Source organism: Melanerpes formicivorus, unplaced genomic scaffold, assembly GCF_026170545.1.
Source record: "Melanerpes formicivorus ecotype bairdi unplaced genomic scaffold, bMelFor1.0.p_v2 SCAF_54, whole genome shotgun sequence".
NCBI lineage: Eukaryota > Metazoa > Chordata > Aves > Piciformes > Picidae > Melanerpes > Melanerpes formicivorus.
Window position 1 is genome coordinate 403,000 of NW_027142406.1, and position 25,002 is coordinate 428,001.

Consider the following 25,002-nt stretch of genomic DNA (forward strand, 5'->3'; position numbering starts at 1 on the left):
AAGACGGCGTGACGAGCAGCAGAACGCACAGGGGCTCTCCGATCTAGGCCAGGGCTCCCTAAGGCCGAGTCCCCGGCCGCTAGGCTTCCGCCCGAGTCCCCGCTGCTGGGTCAGCTTTCCGCATCGCTGGCCCTGCTCCTGCCGCGTCACCCGCGCGCGGCCCCGCAGGCCATCACGTGTGTGCAGGGCGCACGCGCACCGCCGGCCGCTGCCCGCCCCTCTCCGGCACCGCTGGAGGTACGGCCTCGGTGGTTAGTGCTGCCGCGCCGCGACACAGGGCTGCTGGCGCCGGCAGGCATCACGCCGTTAGGTCGAGCAGCAGACCATTTTGTTCCGGTGTGGAAAGCGCAGAGGCCTCCGCCGCATCGAGGCGCTCGGGACACGTCCTTTCCTGAGGTACCTCACGGGCGGGCAAGGGCTGGAGACCCAGGTACGGCCTGTAACGGCGGCGGCTGTCTTCCATTTAAGTTGTTTTAGCAACGCAGGTCTTCTCAAGCCAAAAGAAAAGAGGCTGAAATTACAGTGTCTTCTTAGAACAGTTTTATAATATTTTAATTTCTTTTCTACCAGGGGGGCGCTTCAAGCCCTGCCAGCAATAGCCAAGATGTGTAAAGGAAGCAATTCCTGATAGGCGCTTGGTCGTCTGTCTAGGTTCAATTGTTTGCAGTACCCGTGCTTTGGTACAGCCATTAGCGAAGCACAAGTATTTCTCAATTAAAAGACCACCTAATTAAAACCAGCTGTACTTCTTTACAGCACATAAAATGCCTTGATTTTAAACGGACTCTTCTACCGTATCAGCTCAAATGGTACCAGCAAAAACTCCTGGCATGTAAATCTTCAGCAGTATCTCAATTTCACTCTAACGTTTTAAAGGTGTCATTTCCTGTATTTGAAGAGATTTAACGGTGTGCTGAACTCATGAGAATACCCAGTGCTTGTTTGTTTCTGGCAAACAAAATAAAGGCAAGCTAAACATTCTTCCAGGTCTAAAAATGCAGCAAGCTCATGTCTTATATTGCACCCACGTTACAGCTCAAGCAACTTACTCATTAAAAAGCACCAGTTACTAATGTTATATTAACAACCACCACCTTGCAAATGACTACTGAAGGTAAATGCTGGCACTAATAAAAACTTTGAAAAATACAAATCTTGTACTACCAATCTCTAAAGATTTATACAGAACGTGTAAACAGGAAAACACTTTTTATACGCTTAAGTCATTTTTGCAGTTCAGTTAGCGTAGCCAGGTAGTGTTCAGTTGTGTCTGGTTTTTTATGCTCGTGTCCATTTTCAACACTTCTCGAATGGCCATGGTAGCGTAAGTTGATGGGGGAAGGGAGAACTCCATCTTTAGTGCCCTGAATTTACCATCTATTTTAAGAGGCAAGGAGACACAAAGCAACAAAGAGTTACTAAAAGCACAAGCAACACTTACTCTGAATACCAGCTAAACTGGACTGACATTTTATACCATCAATTCCCCAACCCATAAAGCGAAACAACCACTGCACTCCAACCTACAATCCACAGTGGCATTTTGTAGAGAAACTTGTTAATGCTTCCCCACAAAAGAAAGCAGGGTTTTTTGGTGAGTTTTCTTCTTTTAAAGGCAAACCAAACTTGGTCTTTGAAACCTTAGCCTCTTCCCTTTTTCTCAAAAGCAGTGCCAGAAGACCATGTGACCAGTTACATTAAAAGAATTGCCATTGAATTCTGTCAAGTACTCGAGTGGTTTCTTATGCTGAGCACAAACAATACATACTTATGCATACATTTTGTGGCTTAATTTCACCTTCATTGATTTCACAGACATTCTTAATAATTTAACCAATTTTACAGATGCTTGTAAAAAAATGCAGCCATCAATACAAACTACTGAAAAAATTGCTTACACTCTTGAGAAATAAAGGGCCTTGTTTTGATACCTAACATTGGATCCCTATAATACCATTATTTAAAGTATAGTTAAATGAAAATTCTTCCTTAAAAGAGCTCTCAATATGAAGTGGTTCAAAGCAACAGCCAGATCAAACTTCTGTCTGCAAATATCAGCAGAAAAATCACCTTACCTGTAGGAGGAACCGGTAATGGTTTTCCTTCCAGCTTATCCAAGTCCGTAATAAATAATGGGATTCTGGGATCATCATATGCAACAACCTCCCTTTATAATATACATGAAAGGTTTTAATTATTTTTATTATTCAGAATATTTTTAATATATATTTTATTTCATATGAGTGCATATTTGTAATTTCATTATTCCAATTTGGCGGATCAAGCTGAAATTGAATTGATTTTGTAATAAGGTAAAGCAACATTCATGGCACAGTAACTGGTAAAGCTTTATGTATCAACTCTAAGAATGTTTCAAGAGGGGAAGCACCTTCATTTTGAAGAAAGCTATCTGAACTTCTCTGAAAGAGCTTAAATACATATTTGACTCTTTCTGCTATTAGTTTAACAAATTCCATACATAATTACAAGGCTGGAAAAGTAGCTGAGAAGTACATAAGTTTTAAACATCAGGACTAAATGAAATCAAGTGTAAACATTTGTATTCTTCTAACTCCTACACCCTATTATTTTTTATGCATCAGTGATCAAGTCATTCTGCACATTTGTACAGTCACCTGTTTAAAAGGTGTTGCCATATGACAACTAGGTTGCATCTCTTAAACTTATTAAATTGCTGGTGTTAAGTGACACAAATTTTTCTGATTCAACAGACAGGTACTTGGAGAGCAACTTTCTAGTAGTAAGACTACAAAAACCCTGCTTTGAATATTACTGTCATGGTTTCAATGTAATTATCTATGAAGCGTTCAGGCAAAGCCTTACAAGGAGTGTAACAAGTGAGTAGATGCCTCGACAATTTCACATCACAGAACCAGAGAACTAAAGGAGGGAGGTTATGCTTCAACTCTGCATTGCAAACATGAGGGGGACACAGGGAAATTCCTCCCTGCCTATGCTTCATTCTATATGTATGTCCCATGGGTCAGTCTAATGGTTGTTGTACTTAAGTCATTCCACATACATGTGCTATAAATTCAAATGCAATTTGCTTTATTCTCCTACTTACCAGCTGACATTCTGAGGTCGAATGATAATCTTTCTGTATGCTCCAGAAAGTGAATAATCTCTAATTTTATGCCTCATGTTATTGATATCAAGACTGTCAGCTGCTAGCATTTCCTTGTAGGTCTCACCAACTGTAAGACAGGAAAATATTTAATAGAGTATAGTGTAGCAAAGTGAAACATCCTGAATCATTCCTTCACTTGCATTTCGTAGTTTTCAGCATATGTGTGATGTTACACAGAAGTTGGAAATTACTTATTGCAAATCTTACTACCTACAGCATTTGCTTCTACAACCTGATCAGTAGAGGCAATATTCAAGAAAGAATCTTGCAAATCCAAACTTGGGCTGAAAATGAAATTTACCAAGTATTTTACTGCCATTTCACTGATATCCCTTACACCCTTTCCAATTATCTAAACTTCACAAGACTTATCTCAGCTATATGGCGGGGGGAAGCCAAAATATCAATTGCTCTTTCTTTGAAAAAGCTCCAGAGTGAAGCAAGTTAAGAGAGCCACTAGGGACCTTTAAGTACACTGCCAGGAGAAGTAACTCAATTACAGTGGTGGTGTCCTTAAGGGCATATGCATGCACACCTAGGGAAGACAAGGATGACAGTGGAAAGACAAGAATAACTGCAGCTAAAATGGTGCTTTTGAATTTACAGCATCATTGCCAGTGTTCATTCATGCAGTTGGAAATCCTAAGCAGAAATGTTAGGCTTACTGTGGGCAAATCCCAGTATTTATAGAACAAAAAAAATAGCAGCTTTTCTTTCTGATCTTTTAACTCTGTATGGTTCAGTGTCACACCCCACAACAGATCTTTACCTTCTAAGTGTTTCAGAGATGAGTGATACATGGGATCCTAGCTCTGGAACTTAGCTCTGACAAGCAGAACCTCAAGAGACTTGACTGTTGTTTTAAGAACCATCAAATACAAGAGCAAGTTCGACCAAATATTGAGGAACACAAGCACAAGCATTGGGATACACTGGTTTGGTGAAGTAAAGAACTCATGGCTAAACTCTTGTAAGAGTTTAGAGGGAGTAGGGAGGAACTTCAGTGACAAGTCACTTGGGATTTGGAGTACCCTGGCAGCAACAGAAGCTTGGCCAGTATTTACACCAGGAAAAACAATTACTGGTCTTCATTGGGCACTTTTGCACTTGGAATAGTGTGTCCAATACAAAGCAGATGCTGATGAACTTGGATGAGTCCCACTGAGGCCAGGAGTTATAGTCTATATCCTATGAAGAGAGTCTGAGGGGGCTGGGCTTAGAGGAGAACTTAAAGAGACTTAGGACTTCCAGACCTGACAGGACAAAGCCCTGACCTGAATACAGTAAGAGATCAGAACTCCAAAACAGTCTATTGTCTCAATGATCACCAAGGCTGCATATTATCCAATCTTTGTTTTAAGAATAATTTTGAAGTAGTTACATCTTCAATGTAGCTGAGTTAACAATCAGACTTACTTTTATGCTTGGGATAAATGACATCGAATCCAGGCAATGGCATCACAATGTCATGAATAGTGTAGTTATCTACATCTCCTTCTTCAATATGAACAGCTGTAGCTACAATCGGGATAGAAAAATGAAGTCAGCAGTGTGGACGCCTGTGACAGCATTAGCTGAATATAAACCGAACCACTTCCTTGACATAAGCTTGCTTTGAGAGGGATAACTACTGTGTTTTACTTCCACTAAACAGACATTTCCAGGAAAAGTAGTAACGGTCTTCAAGGCTGTCACAATTACTAGCAGAATCACAGCCTGGCTTTCAGTGACTTTTAAAGCTGAATGAAGTAAGGACTGCTAGATGAACAGTCCTCTCACTAGGCATCAGGCGCACATGAAGGAGAAATACTGTGGATATCCACACCCCAGGGAAATGCCAGAACACCAAGTGAATACAGTTTGAACTAAAAGGAGCCTCTGCTTTACAAGATACTAATGAAAACACACTTCTGTGGTTAGAACATTCAGAACATGGTGCCAACTTCTCCACAGCTCAACTAGGTCTGAGCTCATTTTTAGAACAATCAGTCCTTCCTATTCTGTCTTCTGTATCCCTCACAAGCTCATGGAAGTGTAATACCTTAACTTACAATTCCTTGAAAAATTTGACTAACACTGGCCAATGGATTTGGAAATCACTGGATCAAAATGAGAAGGAAGAGAAAACAGTATGACAGTATATGAGAGGTTGGAAGGGACCCCCAAAGATCATCCAGTCCAACCCCCCTGCCAAAGCAGAATCACTTATGGTAGTCCACACATAAATGCACCCAGGTGGGTTTTGTAAGTCTCCAGAGGAGACTCCACAACCTCTCTGGACAGCCAGTTGCAGTGCTCCATTACCCTCACAGTAAAGAAGATTATCCTCAGCTTGAGGAGCTTGTTCAAGCTTGTACCTGTTGTTTCTTGACTTGTTACTCTGCACCACCAAAAAGAGTTTGGCCCCCTCCACTTGACACCCACCCCTCAGACGTTTGTACACATTGATCAGATGCCCTCTCAGTCTTCTCTTCCCAAGACTAAATAGCCCCAGGGATCTCAGTCTCTCTTTATACGGGAGATGAGCACTCAAGTCCCACAGTCATCCTTGTGGCCCTCCATTGGACTCCCTCCAGCAGTTCTCTGTCCCTCTTGAACTGGGAAGCCCAAAACTGGATGCAGTATTCCTGGTGTGGTCTCACCAGCGCAAAGTAGAGGGGTAGAAGAACTTACCAGTATCACATAAACAGGTAAAAGTGTCTTGTTTTCCTAGGAATTTGAACTACACAGCATCACTAGCTTTGTTTGTCTCATTTACCTCCTTTAAGTACGAGATCTCCTGCTACAGCTCTAAGCCCATACTCTTCTATTCTCTTGCTCACCATATTATTCCACACATAACTCTGGTAGCTATGAATATACATTAAACGATTATTTCGTGGTATCTAGAGGTACAGAAAAAAAAAGTGAAACATTAGAAAGATCTATTATTAGTTTTATCTTCTCTCAATCATAACTGAAAGGACATATGTTTTAAGTGGTACCTTCTCCAGAAACACAATTTCTTGGTATACAGATTTGGGTTTTGTTCATTACTTGGGAGAGAGGTTTGTGAAGAAATAATGCTTTTATACCATTGAAATCTACACAAACCTCCTTGTGCTTTTTTTTAAGCAGTATTTAGAAATTACATTTTTGTTGTACTCAAACACCAAATTCATACTCAACCTCCTGAACTCTTAAGTAAACTTTGCAGATGGAGAAAACAGTGTTATTCTTAAAGAAGTGTTACTAAAAAAGAAGAATTTATTCCGTGGCTTCTGCAATGGCCCTGGTAATTTGCTGGTGATGAGGTATTTTCCTCCAAAGAGTTGTTCTTAATTACAGTGCTTGAAAATGTCAGCAAAGCCACCAGCTCTATGCCAAGCTGACTTAATCAGCACATTATCGGTGTGATTTATACATTTAAAGAAACAGAAATTCTCTGCTTAACTAAACTTTTTCACAGTTCTCAGATCTTTACTAGACAAGGTTCCCAAGTATAACTGAATTGCTTCCAATGTACCAGAGATGGTTGTATAAATTGCAAAGCTCATTACATGCACGTTACAGAGGTCATGGGTTACCACATGGCAGTGCTTCAAGCAAAAAGCAATGTTACGCTTTTACACTAACCTTCTACTCATCAAGCATCTGTAAGTCTATTTCAAATCCATCATAACATCAAAAGAGCATTTATTCAAGTAAATACCTACAGCACTTTTACACTCACTATTCCAAATGCAGAGATTATGTTCTTCATTCCATACTTTAAGAGTCCGCGTAGAAGCTGTCCTTCCACGCACCTTTTTACGGGTAGTTTCTTGAGGGCTGCTGCTGGATCTTTAGTCTTTGCCCATTCTTCTCTGCATTTTACTAAGTACCCCTTTTCAGCTAGAACAAGGATGTAAAACAAAAATGGTTTTATTACAGAACGGAAAAACATCCATCTCGCCTTTTGCTGTAAGTTAGAACAACTAAAGTATCACAGTAATTAGACTGACAGAATCACAGAATGGTTTATGTTGGAAGGTTTCAGGTGGAGTCTGAGCAGACCCTGTGTGTAGGTATTCATTGTAATATGCCCCTTTTCACTCCAAGTGCAAGAAACTGCACAGCAATGAAAGAGAAGCAGAAAGGCAGAGTCTGTTCTCCACCATCAAACTGGCTGAAGTTTAGCACATGTAAATCTCACAAACATCTTTTCAAATTAAAAGAACCAGTGTGGTTTCCTAGAGAGGTTGTGGAGTCTCCTTCTCTGGAGACTTTCAAGACCCATCTGGATGGTTCCTGTGTGACCTGCACTAGATTATATAATTATGTGGTCCTGCTCTGGCAGGGGGGTTGGACTCAATCTCAGAAGGTCCCTTCCAACCCCTAACATCCTGTGATCCTAAAAGTGGTTTTGCTGAACATACAGTTCTTGGAGGAGGAGAGGCAGAAACATTCAGTGTATCAGTTTTCAGTTCTTACCTCCCGGTCTTGGTTTTAGTATCAAATCCATTACTTCATTCCAATTGTTCTGTAGAATAGCTCTAAGATTCAAGTAGAAAAGTATATTATGAAGTGACTAAATATATTTGAAGGAGATATAGCCAACTTATCACAAAAACAAGTCTTAGTCTTTAGATTTATGCAATATTAAAAGTAGTGCAAGACGTTCCTGAACTTTTTTCAGCAGGTAGGTTCTTTCTTGAACCTGCAATTAAAATTGGCACATGCCATATGCTAGAAGAACATCCCCAAAATCCATTAGAGGTTACATAGGCACAAAAATAGGATGAAAACCACACATACCTGCCAATTTGATATGTAGGAACAGCTGTGGTTCCAAACCTCTGCATTCCATAGTAATTAATGAATCCAATTTCCCTGAGAGAGTGCATTGCTTGCTCTATCTGGTCATCAGTTCCTGTTATGTTTCTAGCATTAATTATATATAAAAAAAAAAGTTATAGACATATTTTTAAATAATAAAGCTCAGCATCAACATTATATAGCATATATCAAATTCTGTAAATGTTTGCCAGCTGGACTTTTCATCTTTTTTCTAACACAAGATGGTATCTCTTAGCTATTCCAAGAAATAACAATTTGTAACAGAACTGTCTAAATATGTACCGATGTGTTACCTGAGAACAACTGTGAAGTGGTTCCCTTGCAGCTCTCCTAATTTCAGTGGATGGTTCTTGTAACTGAAATTTCCTAATTTGAAGTTCATCAAGCATTTGTTCAAATGAGCAAGTCTTTGTGCAGTGATTCTAAAAAGAAACAGTGAGCAACCTACACTTAGAAAAGCAGAGAATTAAATAAATATCTAACATCTGGCATTTCAAAACAAAATGCAGTGGGTCCAGCTCCTCAGTTTTCTGTTGTTACCTTTTCAAAGTATTTTAATGAATTATCTAAAAGAAAAGAAAAGATAATTATCAAGGCATAGTGTGACTGTTAGCACTGTCTTTTCACATCTCTGTTACAGTATGCAGGCAAAAAAAAGATGTTGCAATACTGTTGTATGCTGCACTGCACCAGCTGAACTATGCTGTGAGTACAGTATGAACACACTCCAGTTAGCACAGCCATAAATACAGAATTAGTAGGCACTGTGTAAGCTTAGTGCAGATCAAGGAATATCACAGGATGTTAGGGGATGGAAGGGACCTCTGGAGATCAAGTCCAACACCTCATGATTCAAAAATTTGTAATTCCTTTTTTTATGTGCAAACATATTCACATACAAACCACTGGGAGTTACCTTTCTCTGGAACTGTTTAGACAGTTAATAAGTAAATAGGATTCCAGGTGGGGAAGGGGGAAACAATAGGAAGGAAATGCAGTGTAATTTTCACTGTTATTCTGTTTTCTGTCATTATATGGGAGCCACTCAGCATAAGAGCAAGTAGACAATTTGGCCTGCTGCTTCAGCCATATACACGTACCCAGGCCTATGACTCAGAGCACCACTGACTGAAAACACTAGCACCCACCACAGAATATAAAAGGATTACAGCATCTTCATTAATGCATGTCTTTTACAAGATCAGGACCTGAATGTGCCATTTGCGTCACACACGTACTGGGTCTTCAAGATATTTAGTGAGATATTCAAGCTACCATGGTAGGAGTGCAAATGTTTAAGTAGACTTTCACTTACCTAAGAACAGCAATCTCTTGAACTGTTATTGCCCTTTTATCTTTAGTTCCCATGTAGGAAAATATGTTTGGCTTCACTCTGAAAAGCAACAGTAATAAGTATTGCCTATATTAAAACAGGCACAGATCAAACAACATTTTCATCTTAATTAGCTATATTATTAATGTTCTATATTAAATATAGACATAACATATAAATATGTTATTGGTTATTTTCCTGCATTTCAATGTACTACTTCTGCAAGCAGACTAAGCTAAGGCAATCGTGCATTATGTTATGAGATCTCATTAATATTAAATTTATCTCACTCTCTTTATCTCAACCCAGAGGTTTTGCGTTCTGCGCTGGGGGGAGACAGGCAGGTTACTATGCTACAGCACATTAACCTGTTACAACTTCATACGTTACAGCCTGTTAGCCTCTGAGTATTTCCAGTTATTCCAGCTACAAACACCAGAGAGCAGCAAGATTGCCATTACATACATTTTTCCATCAACTACACTCCTATTATTTTGTTCTCACATACAAATACTAGTAGGATGCCGGTTAAAGTCTAGATTACAGACACTGCTTTAGCACAGGAAGGGAAAAGGGAAAGAGTACAAATGGGGAAGTGCCTCTCCAAGTAAATGACTGAGTTGTGCCAATTTCGAAAAAGCCTTTCCTCTGCAATTCACTGCGTTCACACCATGCCTTTAACAAATCTTTTTGTTGCCACACTTGGTGGGGTGAAAGGAACTAGACTGTGTGCTGCCACAGAGAAATTAATACCTGGAACAACAGTTTATCAACTGTAACTGCTTAGGAACTTATCAGCATATTCTCTGACAGTCTCATTACACACATGCATATATTCACAAAGGGGAGGAGGAAAAAAAAAACGCTTTGAATTCAGTTTATGCACATTGAGGCTCAGCCAACTTCAATTGTGGACCTTTATCCACTGAAGTAGTGGAGTACAGTCTTTTGAATTTATTTGGATTATATCTAGATAGACAGACTTGTAGGTATGTATATATAGATAATTATTACATATCTTGTCTCTTTCCAAAACTTAACAAGTTCCAGTTTGATATTCTAAAATAATACTGGCTACAAATTAGGCAATAGTAAGCACCTGTTATGCTTCAGAATTACGTAAGAGCAACACATTACAGTAACATGAGACAAACAGAGAGCTCCAGGCACGCCAGGCTGGCAGAAACAACAACCTTACCTTAAAAATTTGGATAGGACATTAATGGCATCCATGGTATCCTTGTTCTCCTTGTACAGTATGAAGTGGCAGTAGCTTCCCCTAGATTTTGGCCAAGAGTGTTTTCTTGGATCTTTAAAAACAAAATATTAACATTTTTATAGTGTCATTTTTTATAATGTGACTAATATCTTTACCATTGCAGCTACGTTTAAAACAAATATGCAAGACTCAATTTCTGCTAATTTCCATCTGCCTTAAGGGAAAAAAAAAGAGAAGAAAATGACAACTGACACCACACTGAAAAAGACCTTCCCTTACACCAGGCTGTAAACTTCTCTTTAATCCTATCACCTAGAAAATCTTGAATGAAATTATGACAATTTCTTGATCATGAAAGTATCTAAAAATGCACCCCAATCATTTAACTGCTGTACTTCCTGATTAAATTTCTCACAAACACTGTTAAGCTGACTTTGAGCAACAAAAGTCATTCTACATTTCATCTAGCACCTTCTAGAATTGATAGATGAGGACCATTAGAGGCCTGTTTGGGGGAAGACAACAATTATTATTTATAGTACTAACACGTCTGGTATTTCTGTAGGATTTTTTTCTGTCATGTACAAGCATGGATTTTATCTCCACAAAGGATCTAAACAAAAGTATCCTCACAAAAAAAAACCTTTAAGGTGATTTTTAAAAGTCCTGCAGGAGAGAGAAATCTAGCACAATAAAGACATTAACAAATAATTCAAGCTAGATACCATGCTGTGTTTAGAGAAGGCCGGAGGGCAAGGTAACTTCAGCTGCTGCAGACTGAACAACTGATGTACAACGCTGTACAACTACTTGTCATTTCTTGGAGAGGAAAGAAAACTTTTTGCGGCACACAAAATCCTCCACAGACAAATCCTACCTTTTATGACCCAACGCTGATGGCATTAGAGGGAAGGAGGATTGATTCCACAGAGGTTTAGCAAACAATTTTGAGGTGCTCTGTTTATAAATTCTTTATTTTGTTAAGACCAAAACTAAGGATTTGTTTTAAATAGGAAATCCCTTATCTCTTGGAAACCACACAGCAGACATTTCTGGTTTTGAACAAAAAGGGCTTTAAGTGATTTTTGTAACAGCAAAAGCTAACTGAAAAAGCCATACTCAGGCTGAAGAGCACGGTCCTTCAAGAAGAACTCAGTAGTCAGAAAGGAAGAGAACAGAGCATGATTCACAAAGAAAATCTCCAGATGGCCTTTAATCCGACTTGCCCATGGTCATTTAACACCCTTCGAAAAGTGAGCCCTAATCTACGCTAGATTAAACATACTCTATAGACACTACATGTCAATGGTCTCCTCACACTTTGCACATCACAGCCATCTGCCTTTCCACTGCACTGCTGGCCATGCCGAGTACAGGGGGGCTGCAGCTCCAAACCCAATATTTAACTAGTCCTCAAGCAGTAAGTCTATTGGGTAGACTGATCAGAGGGACAGTTTGCAGTTCTTACGGCTATTTCAAAGCCATGTTAAATTTTTTTACAGTAAAATTGTATTTTGAAGCACTTACTCCAAATATTTTGCAGCAGCTTGAGGGCTAGAAGTTCTTTTTAAATATCAGGATGCATGATAAATACTTTTAAAGTTGTATAAATGCAGATAGTGGTGTGTGGAATACAAGGCTAAAGGGAAAAGGCCTGTCTTAATTAAACCAATGGAAAAATTACCACAGATTTCACACAGGAGTGTCAAAACTGATAATTCACATCACTTGTTACTGGCAGGCCTTCTCTGCACTGAATGCCTACTGCCTATACTGCACAAAGACAGAGGTAGCACAAGCCAAATTCTTGGCCGTTTCAAGGAATTTTAAGCATTGTGTACGTGTAGGGTTCTTTTTAAAGAATGGTTACTAGTTGGGCCAGTCTTTTCACTGTTTAGGAGGTCATAATGGTTGGCATTTCATTTTGTTAGCATGAAATGTCAGTATCTCTTACCTGTTGCAGTTCTGACCTCTGTCCCAATGCACAGCATAAAGAGCACAAAAGAGCAGCATTTAATTTTTAGACTGTCAAAGGGTTTTTAGAGGTGAACATGCAGGTTTATGGTTATGGGATTGTTTGTTTCAGGGAGCATCCAACAGTTAGATGGTGGATGACAACCATTTAGACAGTTATGCAATGGAATCGTGCAGAGGCAAACAGTGAACATATGGAAGATGCAACAAACTTCATTTGTAGACGATGATGAAACACCAATTTATTGACAATTTAATGAGGTGGGACTTTAAGTATGTTAGGTGTAAATTTACTATAGACATAAAGCAGCTTCCAATTTTAAATTTTAGGAAAGTATGTTTGGTAACCCTTTTAGATTATCACCAAAAGTAATCAGGTATCTCAGCTAATAGTTGTATGTTCTACACTCCTGAAATTTTGCTCAAGACCAAGACGTATGCATATCCATACAAACATGAAAGATAAATTTAATCCTGACTAAAAAGAACTTGCACTCTTAGATCCTACATTCATTGTCATTTACACACACTCACTGAAACTTCACATCTCCACCAACACACACAGGCATTTGTAGCATCACAGCTCAGGAAGCCAAGTTTAAGATGATGCTTCTCTGCATCACAAGATGGTGCTCCAGATAATATTGCAATCCTGGAGAAGCATCACTAAATTCTTTTCAGTGAGTTTCAAATACTTAAATTCTTCTATACAGTATCTCTTAAAACAGACTAGTCGGCTTAGTAACAACCATTTGACTGTAGTAATGGTTAAAGAACAGAATCAGCAGAAGGAAAAGGTGGAAGTAAAACCATTGCAAACCAACAAAGAACAAAACTAGCTGAGGAGTAATTTGTGCTGGTAAGTATAGGTACCCCATGCATGAAGCATGCAAACATACACATCTTCTAAATATTGTTAAATAAATCAACACAGTATCATTGTATCAATAAAAGCACAACATTCCAGTATTTGCTTAGGACAAGTCTTAGAAACAGAGTAACTAAAGGTGTTCAAGAGGGGATTGGACATGGCACTTGGTGCCATAGTGTAGTAGGCATGAGGTCTTGGGTGACAGGTTGGACTTGATGATCTTTGAGGTCTTTTCCAACCTTGTTGATTCTATGATAAATTGAATGTGGAGACAGTGTTAGTTCCAATTTTAAACTGTCTCTATCTTTTCCCATCTCCTTCATCTTCAAAATTACTGTGCTAGGTTTAAACTCTGACATCTGCAGTAGGTTGAAATTACACAGGCATGTCATCAGTTTAAACCAAACCAAACCTTAATACCTTTTGTTAAATGTGCAACATTCTGTATGCAGATGACCCTCTCAATTTACAGCAGCAACAATTTTGTAATAACATTAAAAGATACAAACATATTAATTTAGCCCCAGTAGCCAAAACAGTGCTTGGCAAGAGCATAAGGTGGGTAACACTTCATCTTGAAAATCCTTCGTTACTTTAATTATTCAAAAATAGTAACTGGGATTTCTAATGAACAAAGATAATTTTCTGCAAACATATTTAGTACTGGAAGCAGAAGTAGCCTTACAGATCATGGCAAATACGTTATGGTTGTATCAAACTAACTCTGAGAAAAAAAATGGGTGCTTATCATAATACCAGTCAGGGTTGGAAGGGACCACAAGAATCATCTAGTTCCAACCCCCCTGCCATGGGCAGGGACACCCCACACTACATCAGGCTGGCCAGAGCCTCATCCAGCCTGGGCTTTAACACCTCCAGGGACAGGGCCCCAACCACCTCCCTGGACAACCCATTCCAGGGTCTCACCACTCACGGTGAAGAACTTCCTCCTCACATCCAGCCTGAATCTCCCCACCTCCAGCTTCATTCCATTCCCCCTAGTCCTATCACTACCAGGGATCCTGAGCAGTCCCTCCCCAGCCTTCCTGTAGGCCCCCTTCAGATACTGGAAGGCCACAATTAGGTCACCTCAGAGCCTTCTCTTCTGCAGACCGAACAGCCCCAACTACTTCAGTCTGTCCTCATAGGAGAGGTGCTCCAGCCCTCTGATCATCCTCATGGCCCTGCTCTGGACACATTCCAGCACCTCCACATCCCTCTTGTAATAGGGGCTCCAGAACTGGACACAGTACTCCAGGTGGGGTCTCACCAGGGCTGAGTAGAGGGGGAGGATCGCCTCCCTTTGACCTGCTGGCCACACTTCTCTTGATGCAGCCCAGGATCTGATTGGCTTTGCGGGCTGCAAGTGCACACTGAGAGCTTCTGTTCAGCTTCTCTTCCCCCAGCACCCCCAAGTCTCTCTCCTCAGGGCTGCTTTCCAGCCAGTCCCTGCCCAGCCTGGATTTGTGCCTGGGATTGCCTCGACCCAGATGCAGGACCCTGCACTTGCTCTTATTGAACTTCATGAGGTTGGCTTGTGCCCACCTCTCCAGCCTGTCCAGGTCCCTCTGGATGGCCTCCCTTCCCTCCAGCGTGTCTGCTGCACCACACAGCTTGGTGTCATCAGCAAACTTGCTGAGGGTGCACTCAGTGCCACTGTCCATGGCACCCACAAAGATGTTGAACAAGCCTGGTCCCAGGACTGATCCCTGAGGGACTCTGCTTGACCCAGGCCTCCACTGGGACATGGAGCCATTGACAGCCACTCTTTGGGTGCGGCCATCAAGCCAGTTCCTTATCCATCTAGTGGTCACCCATCACACCCATGTGTCACCAGTTTGGAGACCAGGATGTGGTGTGGGACAGTGTCGAAGGCTTTGCTCAGGTCCAGGGAAATGACATAAGATGCTCTCCCCTCATCTATTAATTTTGTCACCTGCTCATAGAAGGCCACCAGGTTTGTCAGGCAGGATTTGCCCTTGGCAAAGCCATGCTGACTGTTCCCAATCACTTCTTCACTACTCTTCTGACTCAGTAGTGACTCCAGGAGGATCTGCTCCATGATCTTTCCAGGCACAGAGGTGAGACTGACTGGCCTGGAGTTCCCTGGTTCCTCCTTCTTACCCTTTTTGAAGATGGGGGCAATGTTTCCCCTTTTCCAGTCTGTGGGGACTGCCCCAGGCTGCCATGACTTTTGAAATATAATAGAGAGGGGTTTAGCAACCTCAGCTGCCAGTTCTCTCAGCACCCGTGGGTATATCCCTTTGGGTCCCATGGACTTGGAACACTTTCAGGTTCTTCAGGTGATCACGAACCTGATCTTCACTTACAATGGGCAGTTCTTCCTCCCTGTCCCTGGCATTGTCTTCCATAACATCAGGAGTGTGGCTAGAGGCCCTTGCAGTGAAGACTGAGGTAAAGAAGTTATTGAGCACCTCAGCCTTTTCCTCATCACTTGTGACCATGTCACCAGTTTCCTTTCTGAGGGGGCCCACACCTTCCCTAGTCTTCCTCTTCCCATTAATATACCTGTAGAAGTTCTTAGTGTTCCCTTTAATCTCCCTGGCTAGATTCAATTCAAACTCTGCTTTGGCTTTCCTAACCAGGACTCTTGCTGCTCGGGCAGCTTCCTTATCTCCCCCCTGTTCTACCTGTCCTTCTCTCCACTGCCTGTAGAGTTTCCTTTTAAGTAATAGTGTGTCCAGTAGCTCCTTGCTCATCCAGGCAGGCCTCCTAGCATTCTTACCTGCTTTTCTCTTTGTTGGTATACAGAGCTCCTGGACACAGAGGAGGTGGTCCTTGAATACTGACCAGCTGTCCTGGGTCCCTCTTCCCTCCAGGGCTTTGTCCCAGGACACTTTGGCTAGCAGATCCCTGAAGCCATCAAAATCTGCACGCCTAGAGTCTAGGGTCGTGAGCTTGGAATACTTCCTCCTGATTGCCCTGAGGAGATTCAATTCAACTGCTTCATGGTCACTGCAGCCAAGGCTGTCTCTGAGCCTCACATTGCTTACCAGCCCTTCCCTGCTGGTGAGAACAAGGTCCAGCATAGCACCATTTCTTGTTGGTTCCTCTACCATTTGGAGGAGGAAGTTGTCTTCTATGCAGTCCAGGACCATCCTGGATTGCTGGTGCCTTGCTGTGTTGTCCCTCCAGCAGATGTCCGGGTGGTTGAAATCACCCATGAGGACCAGGGCTTGTGACCTGGAAGCCACTTCTATTTGCCTGTGGAGGGCCTCATCTGCTTGGTTCTGCTGGTCAGGGGGCCTGTAGGAGACCCCCACAGTAATATCTCCTTCCCCTGTCCTGCCTTTAATTTTAACCCATACACTCTCAACCAGCTCATCATCCCTCCCCAGGTGGAGCTCCACTGATTCCAACTGGCTATTGACATAGAGGGCACCTCCTCCTCTACTCAAGTCATTGAAAATTTTGTCATGGATTTTCAGGAGAATCAGGATTACACTGACTGGCAGTGTAATGTGAGCGTTTCAGCTACAGCCTTTTACTTCCACAAGGCACACTTACACCTACAGTAAAATTCATGAAAGCTAAGTTCAAACAATACTGAAAATAAAGCCTCTGTTTTCCTTTTACCCACTGAAACAGCAAAAGATTCTCTCACTTCTAACACATCTGTATTTGATGTAGAAATTTAGAAATTTACATTTGAGACACTGCTTGTGTTCCTAGTCACTTTAGATGCACTTCATCAGTTACAAAGAAGAAAACCCTCCACTTGAATTATTGACTAACCAGTTGTATTGGGGGGCAATTTTAGCGTTTTGTTTACCCAGCTTCCACGATACCGAAACTCACTTGCCAGTGCTTTTTTCCCAGCAGCATGATAAGCAATAATGTATCTTTTTCCATCTCGATCTTCTGTTTTAGTCTCCAGTCCAGGAAACAAGGACTTCACAGCCTGATGAATAACTGTTCTTTTTTCTTTGGTGTCTTCAATTACCTGTGTTGATACACATGTACGCAGAAACAAAATGAACTGATGCAAAAGGGGAGAGATTTTCTTAAGCATTAAATTTTGCAATGCCTAAAGAAGACTTCTGAAATCACACTAAGTACTGCACAGGTATATTTTCAAAAGCATGGCCTATTTATTACGGTTAGTTTGAAAATTAGTGTCTTTGCTACATACCGCAGTCTCAACACTCATAAAATTACAAAGACTTACTCCCCTCTTTTGTGCTTAATAAAATACTTTCTTCTATAGAAAACTCTGGCAAACTGAAGTTCTTCGCTATGTATTTAAGAGGAAAAAAAACCACAACCACAAAACCAAAAAACACCCAGGTAAGATTATTATGTTATTTAATGTGCAAATGTTTACTTGAAATTACTAGATTTAATCCTATGTGTCTGTGTCCCTAATTTAGCCTAACAATCATTCTGGGATGTTTTAAAATACCAATTTTTCGTTTGATTTTGCATATTTATCTTCTTTTCTGTTAAAACACTAAACACTGACCATGAAAAAGTCTTTCATCAGGATGGATGTTTCATTTAATCCTTCTTACATAATTACTCTAAGAAAATACAGCTATGCAGAAAATCAAAATACTCCAAGAAAATTTTAACACCATAGAAATTAGGACACATCTTTGAGTTCATGTGTACAGTCCCACAGAAATCAAAACAACAACTTGTGTGTGAATTTGAGTACATCCGTAAAGCTTTACCGAACTAAACTTTAGACTGGAAACATTTTGTTACTACCTGTTGCATGATCTTCAAACTGCTCTTACACCTTACATGCACTAGAATGCACACACCTTCTCCTCACTCTCTCATCCTATTCCCATCCCCCACCCCCAGGTGATTTATTAATTTTACCTCTATGGCAACACTAGTTTCCTTATTCTTAAGAAGCTGGAGCTCCTCTAAACGCTGTTTGTCTTCCTCTGACAAAACTGTAAATGTTTCTTCTGATGGGTCCTAATACATGTTTCGGGGAAGAAAAACAAACATCTAACAACTATCACAGAGCAACTTCTAGCCTTTGAATATTTTTGCTAAAGGAGCATGATCGTTACTGAATCTTTACCTCAAAATTTACCTCATCATCCACTGGAACAGAAAAGTCATCTAAATGGCTCACATGTCCATCTTTGCCTATTTCATGGACAACAAAGTCAGAGTATCTGATAGGAAGAAACACGTATTAAATATGAAATTTAAATAAATACATACATAAAGAAATGTCCCACCTCACATAAAGGCCTTTCACAATAAGCTGTTTGTTAGCAGAATTCACTCAGGAATTTTGACTTCACATAATTCAATTTACATAAAAGAACCCTGAACTGTAGAGAAAGCTGTACTTATTCCCACCCCTCAGAAGGATACCACAAGAATACAGAAAAACAGTCTGGTTTATCTAAACACAGCAGATTTCTTTGCAGATAACCAAAGACCTGCTGTAGTTACTCTGAGGACTTTTCTCACTAGCTTGCAGTGATCAGTAATGCACATCCTCAGTCCCCAGACTCTACTACATTGCTGAAATGTGAACACAAGAACTCTGTCACTTCAAATAACCTGTGGGATAAAGAGCATATTGGTCACTCCTCAGGACAATTTCAGCTCAGCAACTACAGAGAACATCTTTCAAATGAACAGTTACTCTGTCTGTAACAGCGCAAAGAATTTGACTGTGACATTTTCAATCAAGTCACTACGTCCAATAATTAAAACATCCTGACTTCAACAGAGCATAGTCTGTGTTGCAATTGTTAAATTATTTTAAGTAGAATTTCCTTGTAAAAGGAAACAAAAAAAATCTTAGTTTATGAATTTGAAAGATGAAACTTCAACGTAGGAATGTTTCTACACTATCTCCCCCCAAGCCCTGTTTGCCATACATCATACCATTAAGTGTTCCTTCCTGAGGAGGGCTGTGTGTCGTCTTTCTTACTACATGTAGCTTTCTAGACTTGCTAGTGACTGCTACCATAAAATTGCCAGGACTTAATTAACAACAGGTGTTAAAAACTAGCATCAAAGAAAAATTGTGAGCCCACAAATGGCTACCTTTGGCCACTTCAGTTCAAAACTGGCGTATTTCACAGGAGCTTCAGCACAGGCCATGTCCCCCTGGTGAAGTATTATGCTAGCTGCTTAATACTGCATACAAAGATTAAATACAGTATGTACATACCACTTTATTATGCAAAATTATCTATATAGGAAGCCAGTACGTAGGAAGAGGGACTTCTTGATGTGTACACAAGGCATCCTTAACTGTTTTGCCAAGTCAGGGCAACAATGATTCTCACTTCAGTGAGTTTTGTGTATGCATTCTGTTTTATTCAAATATGTTATGGAATTTTTTAAAACCAGAAGTTTCATTTCAAAAGTTACTAAGCCCCCAAATTCTTAAGTATATAATTTGGAATTCCACACTATTAGTTATAAAACTCCCTTTTATGTTTTGTAAATGACATTGCAACTGATCAGTCTGTAATTTGAAGTCTAATGGACCACCTGACGATACAGGTGTTGAAAGACACCAGCACAAAAAAGAAGAAAGAAGAAAAAAAATCAGAAAAGCAAAGAACCAAAGAGGGATGATTTAATACCCTTCTCCTGTGCACCTTGTATCAGCACTGAAAACTGGTGCAAAAAGTGGGTATCCTACATAAAGTTTTATGCTATATGTATGCTGCCAGACAGCAACACAAACAGCAAAGGTCAGTGTCGTCCTGTATTTCTATCACACAGCTTCTTTCCTCAGAACTCCACTGGACAGGAAAGAACTGGGAAAAAAAAGGGAAACACAATGTAGAAAAGACCCACATTAAGTCTTCCTTTCAGTCTCAGCACTAGAAATTGATGAACCTCGCAAGCATTTGCAAATAATCCATTTGCATCCTATGAGTAGAAAGCAGCTGCTTAACACAAGGAATTAACATATGTAACAAGATAGAGTTTACCTCTCTTTCAAGATTCCAGAAAACCCTTTATGAGAACTAACAAATTTAGTTATGCCAACATCACTTTCTGTCAGTCCGTGCTTCATCATATCTGCAAAGCTCTCTGGATCTCCATCTTCATCACTGTCTTCTAGTTCCTCATCTTCCTGATCCTCACTTAACTCATTGGGGATTATTTCATTTTTCATGTCCTCAAGCAGAGATTTGTCTGGCTGCTCTGTTACAGTCTTGATGCTCTGCTCGTAGTCATTCCCTGTCTTAGACTTCTGTGAAATCTTCTGTCTTTTAATTTCGTCTGCGTTAGCCACATCATCCTCTGAGTGAGGACGTTTCAAGGATACACTATTCGTTTCTACAGTTTCCATGTTTAAGGCACAGTGTAGGATACAAAGTCCTGAGAAACAAGAAGAATGGCTTATTTCCTGTCTGCTTAAGGGCTGTATCAACCAACAGTCTCTTCACTCCGAGGACTCTACACCCTGCAACAGTTCAGGAAAACCACATCACTTTCAGCATTTTTAAGTTAAACATCAAGTAAAGATTTTGTACAGCGAGAAACAATATGTACGTGGGAGGAGAGAAGTGAGACATTATGAGGACTTACTACCCACCCAAGGCAGCATTCATATTAGGCTATGGAAGAGCAGGATTCAATACTACATTGACCATTTACCACCATCATCGCTCTTGCCAACTCTTACCAAGCCCCATCCAGCCCTGTTCACACAGGCCTGCTGTCAATAGCAATTTAGTGCCCAAGTAATTTTTGTTCTCCAAGCCTTCTGTTAAACATTACTACTTCTCAATTACTCCTTGTTCTACCAAGATTCTGTCTTGCAAGGACCAAGAGAGAGCAGCTTGATTCCCCCAAACCTGGAACCTTGTCTCTTCTAACATACACAATCCCTCATGGAAGTTAAGGTGGCAGCAATTCAAACCAAAAGGTAAGAGGGATGAGATAACATAATCATTGAATGTGGGGGACAAATAAAATGACAAGGATGTGATATGATCTCTGAGAAAAGCACGACTATTCACACTGGTGGAGCAGAGTCCTTAACTTTTCCCTGGCAGCTTGAGCTGCCGCCTTTGTGTCAGCAGATACAGTACCTTCAGATCTTAAAGAGAGGAAAACTATCTCTTCTTGACTTTCAGGAAAAAAACCCTCAAGTATGAACACGGATAGGAACAGGATCATTACAGAAACCAGCTGCCCCTGACAGGTTAATAACAAGCACAATCATTAAGGTGCTACCAATCCAGTGGCATCACTCAATATTGCTATTTAGCAAGCTATAGCAAAGACGTTCAGACTTCTTTCTCTGCTTTTGAACGGAGACTAGAATTCCTATAATTAGGCAATAATAGGACCTTTCTCACAGCACCATGCAATTGTCACACACCTGTGTTGGGGATAAAAGATAAAAGGGGCTGCACAACAGAGACCTATGCTAATCATAGCAAATTCCAGCTGGCTCTATAATGAATCAAACCTACCACCTCCCAAAACTGACCTGCTCCATCAGGTGAGCACACAGTGCCTTTGCTCTGGCTTATTTAAGGAAGGAAGGAGCTGTCAGTGGGAAGTGCAGTGGGAAGCAGAGGAAATGTGACAGTGTGCTAAAAAAGACACAGGGAGAGGTACAGGAAAGGGATGCATTCTTGAAAGGAGGCTCTCCATACCAGAGCAGCGACACCTCTGAGAGGACTACAGCCTATGAATGTGTCCACACTGGGAAAGGGATACCCCTGAGAGGACTGGGGCCTGTAGAGGTGCCCACGCCAAGACAGGACACCCCTGAGGGAACCATGGCCTGTGAAAGGGCCCACATGGGAGTGAAAGTAATGAAAAAGAAGCAGCAGCTTAAAGAAACCTCCATGCACCAACCCCAAGCTTCTGCACCACCAATATCACACCCAAGGAAAGAAGTGTAACCTGTGGAGACAGTCAGGGTAGAGGAGATGTCTAGAGTGAAGGAGGAGGATAGTTTTCCACAAGTGTTCAACTGGTTGTCATCTTTATATCTTGCTAGCCAAATCAGTTATTAAAAGTTTACATTAAGTAGCAATAAGTGATATTAACTCCCCCAGTCAGGACAGTTTTGCCCACAACGGGCAAGTTTCTAAATTAATAAGATTCAACTGTTACTAAGAAATTAATTTAGGCACATATCAGCATTTTAAAACTGCACACACCATCCTGTATTATTTCTCCAGTCACTAGACAACATATTGTATTTAATTTTAAAGGAAGACTCATTACTAACTCAGTAATCACCAAGTGCTGGGTTGTTAACTAACTGTTACTGCCAAGGTGTTAAGTCACTGCTGATTTCATTGCCTGGAGTTTCTGCTATAGAGTCATGAACTTAGGGTATGGAGGCAGGAACACCTGCTTTAGAAACACCTGAAATGTTTTGCTCAGATGAAGAACTGAAAAAGGCTGCTAGAGGGAATTATAAACAAAAGGTAAATAAGAAGATACATAAACCAGTGTATGTATTGCCTGCAGAGAAAGATGACAAAATGCATAAAGAAAGCAGGACAGTTAGCAAAGCAGAAAGCACCAAGTCCAGTTTGTCCTCAAATAAAAACTAAGTATGTTAGATCCGTCTCTAAAAAGAACAAAAAAACCCCAAACCATAGCCAAGAGAAGCAATTCATTAATTTCCAGATGCTTCTCCTACATATCCAAATTTTTGGAGCCCATGTTATAAAGCATAAATGTGGAAAAGGCTTTCTAAACAGCTTGTGAATGTCTTTGCATGGCAAACAAAACACCATTCAGCAAATCTCATCTTTCTCCACTAAAATTGTAGTACCTAGTTATTGAATGATACAAACCGTTAGAACAGCTAGCCACAAATACTCCAAAATTGTCAGATACAGCCTGTTCTCACAGCAGAGGAATGCCTCACATACAGCAAAGAATTATCCCGTGCCAAATGGTGGCAGGGTAATTACTTGAAAGAGAAAGTTGAAGAGGGGCACATGCTGTCTATCTTGTGCAGATTGCTATTAAGGGGCATTTGTTATTTTGTGACAGCTGCTCAACAGCAGCTCCTTTTCCTAGCAAACGTTTCTGTAAATGCCAGAAACTGCATGAAGAACAGCTCCGCAGCAATTTCGACAGAGACCATGTTTCAGCAGACAGGAGTTACTACTACAAATAAAGGACTTGAGTATCTCCTCTGGAAGAAGAATTAAAAAAGAAAAAAAAAAAACAAAAGAAAGAAAAAAAATTAAAATTAAAAAAAGCGCTTTTGTTTCTGGTGTGGTATCTATCCGGCAGACACACCAGCTAGCAGGAGCCAAGGGGTACTTAGGATAGCAAATAAAAAGAGTAGACGCACGCCAGCCCGGGGTAGGAAGCTGGTTCACCATGAGACGAGGTAGATAGGATTACAAGGCGAGTGACGGGTACCAAGATGATGCAGCAGCACCCGAAAGCAACCCCTCGGGGGGCAGCAAAGGGGCACTCGGCCGGGAGCGAGCGGCGTCCCCAGCCATGCGGGCTGGGCACCGGCGCGGCGGCGACGCGGTATCGGGAGGGCGAATCAGGCAGCTGCAGCTAGCAGCACTCTGGGCGGCGCGGCCGGAAGAGCGGCGACAGGTCTCGCGGCCCGGCTCTGCCGCTGCCCGTCCCGAAGCTGCCGGGGCAAAGCGAGGATAAGCGGAGATGGGGCGGGCGCAAAGAGCTGCAGCTACGGCCGTGGCACCGCGCGGCTGCCACTCGCCCTACCTAGCCACTCCAGGCGAGAGCCCTGGGGTGGGCCAGAGAAAGCCTGGCTGGGTGAAGTTGCTCCGGGACTGAGCCCTCCCTTCCCCCTTCGCCCGCCGCCCTGGCCCCACGCCCGGGCTGAGAGCTGGCCCCGCCGCGGAGGCCGCAGCTCCCGCCCGCCGAGAAGCCCTAGCTAGCTATGTCTACCGGGGGAGGGCACCTGTCCGCCCGCAGGCAGGCATAAACCGGGGAGGGGATGCCACTTACCCGCACGCTGGCACTAGCGGGTGGGCCGGGGCCAAGCACCGCGTGAAAGAAGGCGGTGGGCGCAGCCAACAGCGTGGGCCCGCCCCAGCTTCTCGTGTGCGGAGGCGGCCTCCTGCCTGTGCCCGCCCCCGGCCGGCCCGGCCCAGCGCGGCCCGGTCGGTGAGCCGGGCCCTGGCTCCCGGCATTTGCTGGGGGTAGTACCTCTGTGCCGCGGCCGGCTTCCGCTGAGCCGCTGCCGTACGGTACGTGGTTCGGGTCCCTCGCGGAAAGAAAAGGGTCGAATAATCGTCAGCGCTGGCCACTGAGCGGAGTCCTAACGCGGAATGAGGGAGGTGCCCCCGTAGCGAGATGCTATTAGCAGGGCGCCTCGCTTCAACCTAATCGTGTGTGTTTGAAGTCTTTCCACGCTGGGCCAGCCGCGCGGGTGCGTGGTGGGGAGCGGCGGCCCCGGCGGCTTCTGATGAGGGCTGGGAGGCAGTGACACCCCCGAGAGCTGGTTTTGCACGGGCTTCCATCACCACTGACCTGCTGACGACTCCTTCGCGGGCAAAAAACAGTCTGAAGCATCTAGAGGAAGCAGGAAAGAATTTACGGATGAGTAGTAACTCTACAGGAAAACTTTCCTTTCTGAAATGCAGGTATAGCCAAAGCAGGGAGCCATGTGTACGAGGTGATGGCTGTCCTGAGCTCCCTAACATCGT

At 42.1% G+C, this 25,002-nt stretch overlaps 1 protein-coding gene and 1 long non-coding RNA gene across 5 annotated transcripts; one reads left to right on the forward strand and one right to left on the reverse strand.

Annotated features, from left to right (window-relative positions):
* Positions 1 to 244: 244 nt before the first annotated feature.
* On the forward strand, positions 245 to 24,375 carry LOC137452466 (uncharacterized). Of its 2 annotated transcripts, XR_010990095.1 has the most exons (5): positions 245 to 430; positions 2,733 to 2,858; positions 17,595 to 17,674; positions 21,140 to 21,257; positions 23,409 to 24,375. It is a non-coding gene; the product is annotated as an uncharacterized lncRNA (long non-coding RNA). The 2 variants fall into 2 exon arrangements; XR_010990096.1 differs by lacking the exon at positions 2,733 to 2,858 and having other exon boundaries at positions 331 to 430; positions 23,360 to 24,375.
* On the reverse strand, positions 309 to 24,433 carry PUS7 (pseudouridine synthase 7). Of its 3 annotated transcripts, none has more exons than XM_068160885.1 (17): positions 24,302 to 24,433; positions 20,314 to 20,792; positions 18,426 to 18,522; positions 18,215 to 18,316; positions 17,186 to 17,330; positions 12,476 to 12,493; positions 10,501 to 10,612; positions 9,285 to 9,362; positions 8,263 to 8,391; positions 7,928 to 8,053; positions 7,604 to 7,665; positions 6,864 to 7,024; positions 5,910 to 6,036; positions 4,568 to 4,669; positions 3,089 to 3,218; positions 2,076 to 2,167; positions 309 to 1,377 (listed from the first exon to the last, which is right to left on the reverse strand). In XM_068160885.1, exons 2-17 carry the CDS (start codon positions 20,676 to 20,678, stop codon positions 1,241 to 1,243), a joined length of 1,983 nt encoding a protein of 660 aa, XP_068016986.1. In that variant the 5' UTR covers positions 20,679 to 20,792; positions 24,302 to 24,433; the 3' UTR covers positions 309 to 1,240. The 3 variants fall into 3 exon arrangements, with proteins under 3 accessions (XP_068016986.1, XP_068016987.1, XP_068016988.1); XM_068160886.1 differs by having other exon boundaries at positions 1,235 to 1,377; positions 18,438 to 18,522; XM_068160887.1 differs by lacking the exon at positions 12,476 to 12,493 and having other exon boundaries at positions 1,235 to 1,377; positions 18,438 to 18,522; positions 24,302 to 24,430.
* Between the last annotated feature and the right edge of the window lie 569 nt (positions 24,434 to 25,002).

Coding starts and splice junctions, on each gene's coding strand:
- PUS7 (XM_068160885.1), bottom strand. CDS start 20,678: ATGGAAACTGTAGAAACGAATAGTGTATCCTTGAAACGTCCTCACTCA. Junction 8,392..9,284: donor CAAGAGATTGCTGTTCTTAG/GTAAGTGAAAGT, acceptor GTTTCTTTTTAG/AATCACTGCACAAAGACTTG. Junction 1,378..2,075: donor ATTACCGGTTCCTCCTACAG/GTAAGGTGATTT, acceptor CTCTTAAAATAG/ATGGTAAATTCAGGGCACTA.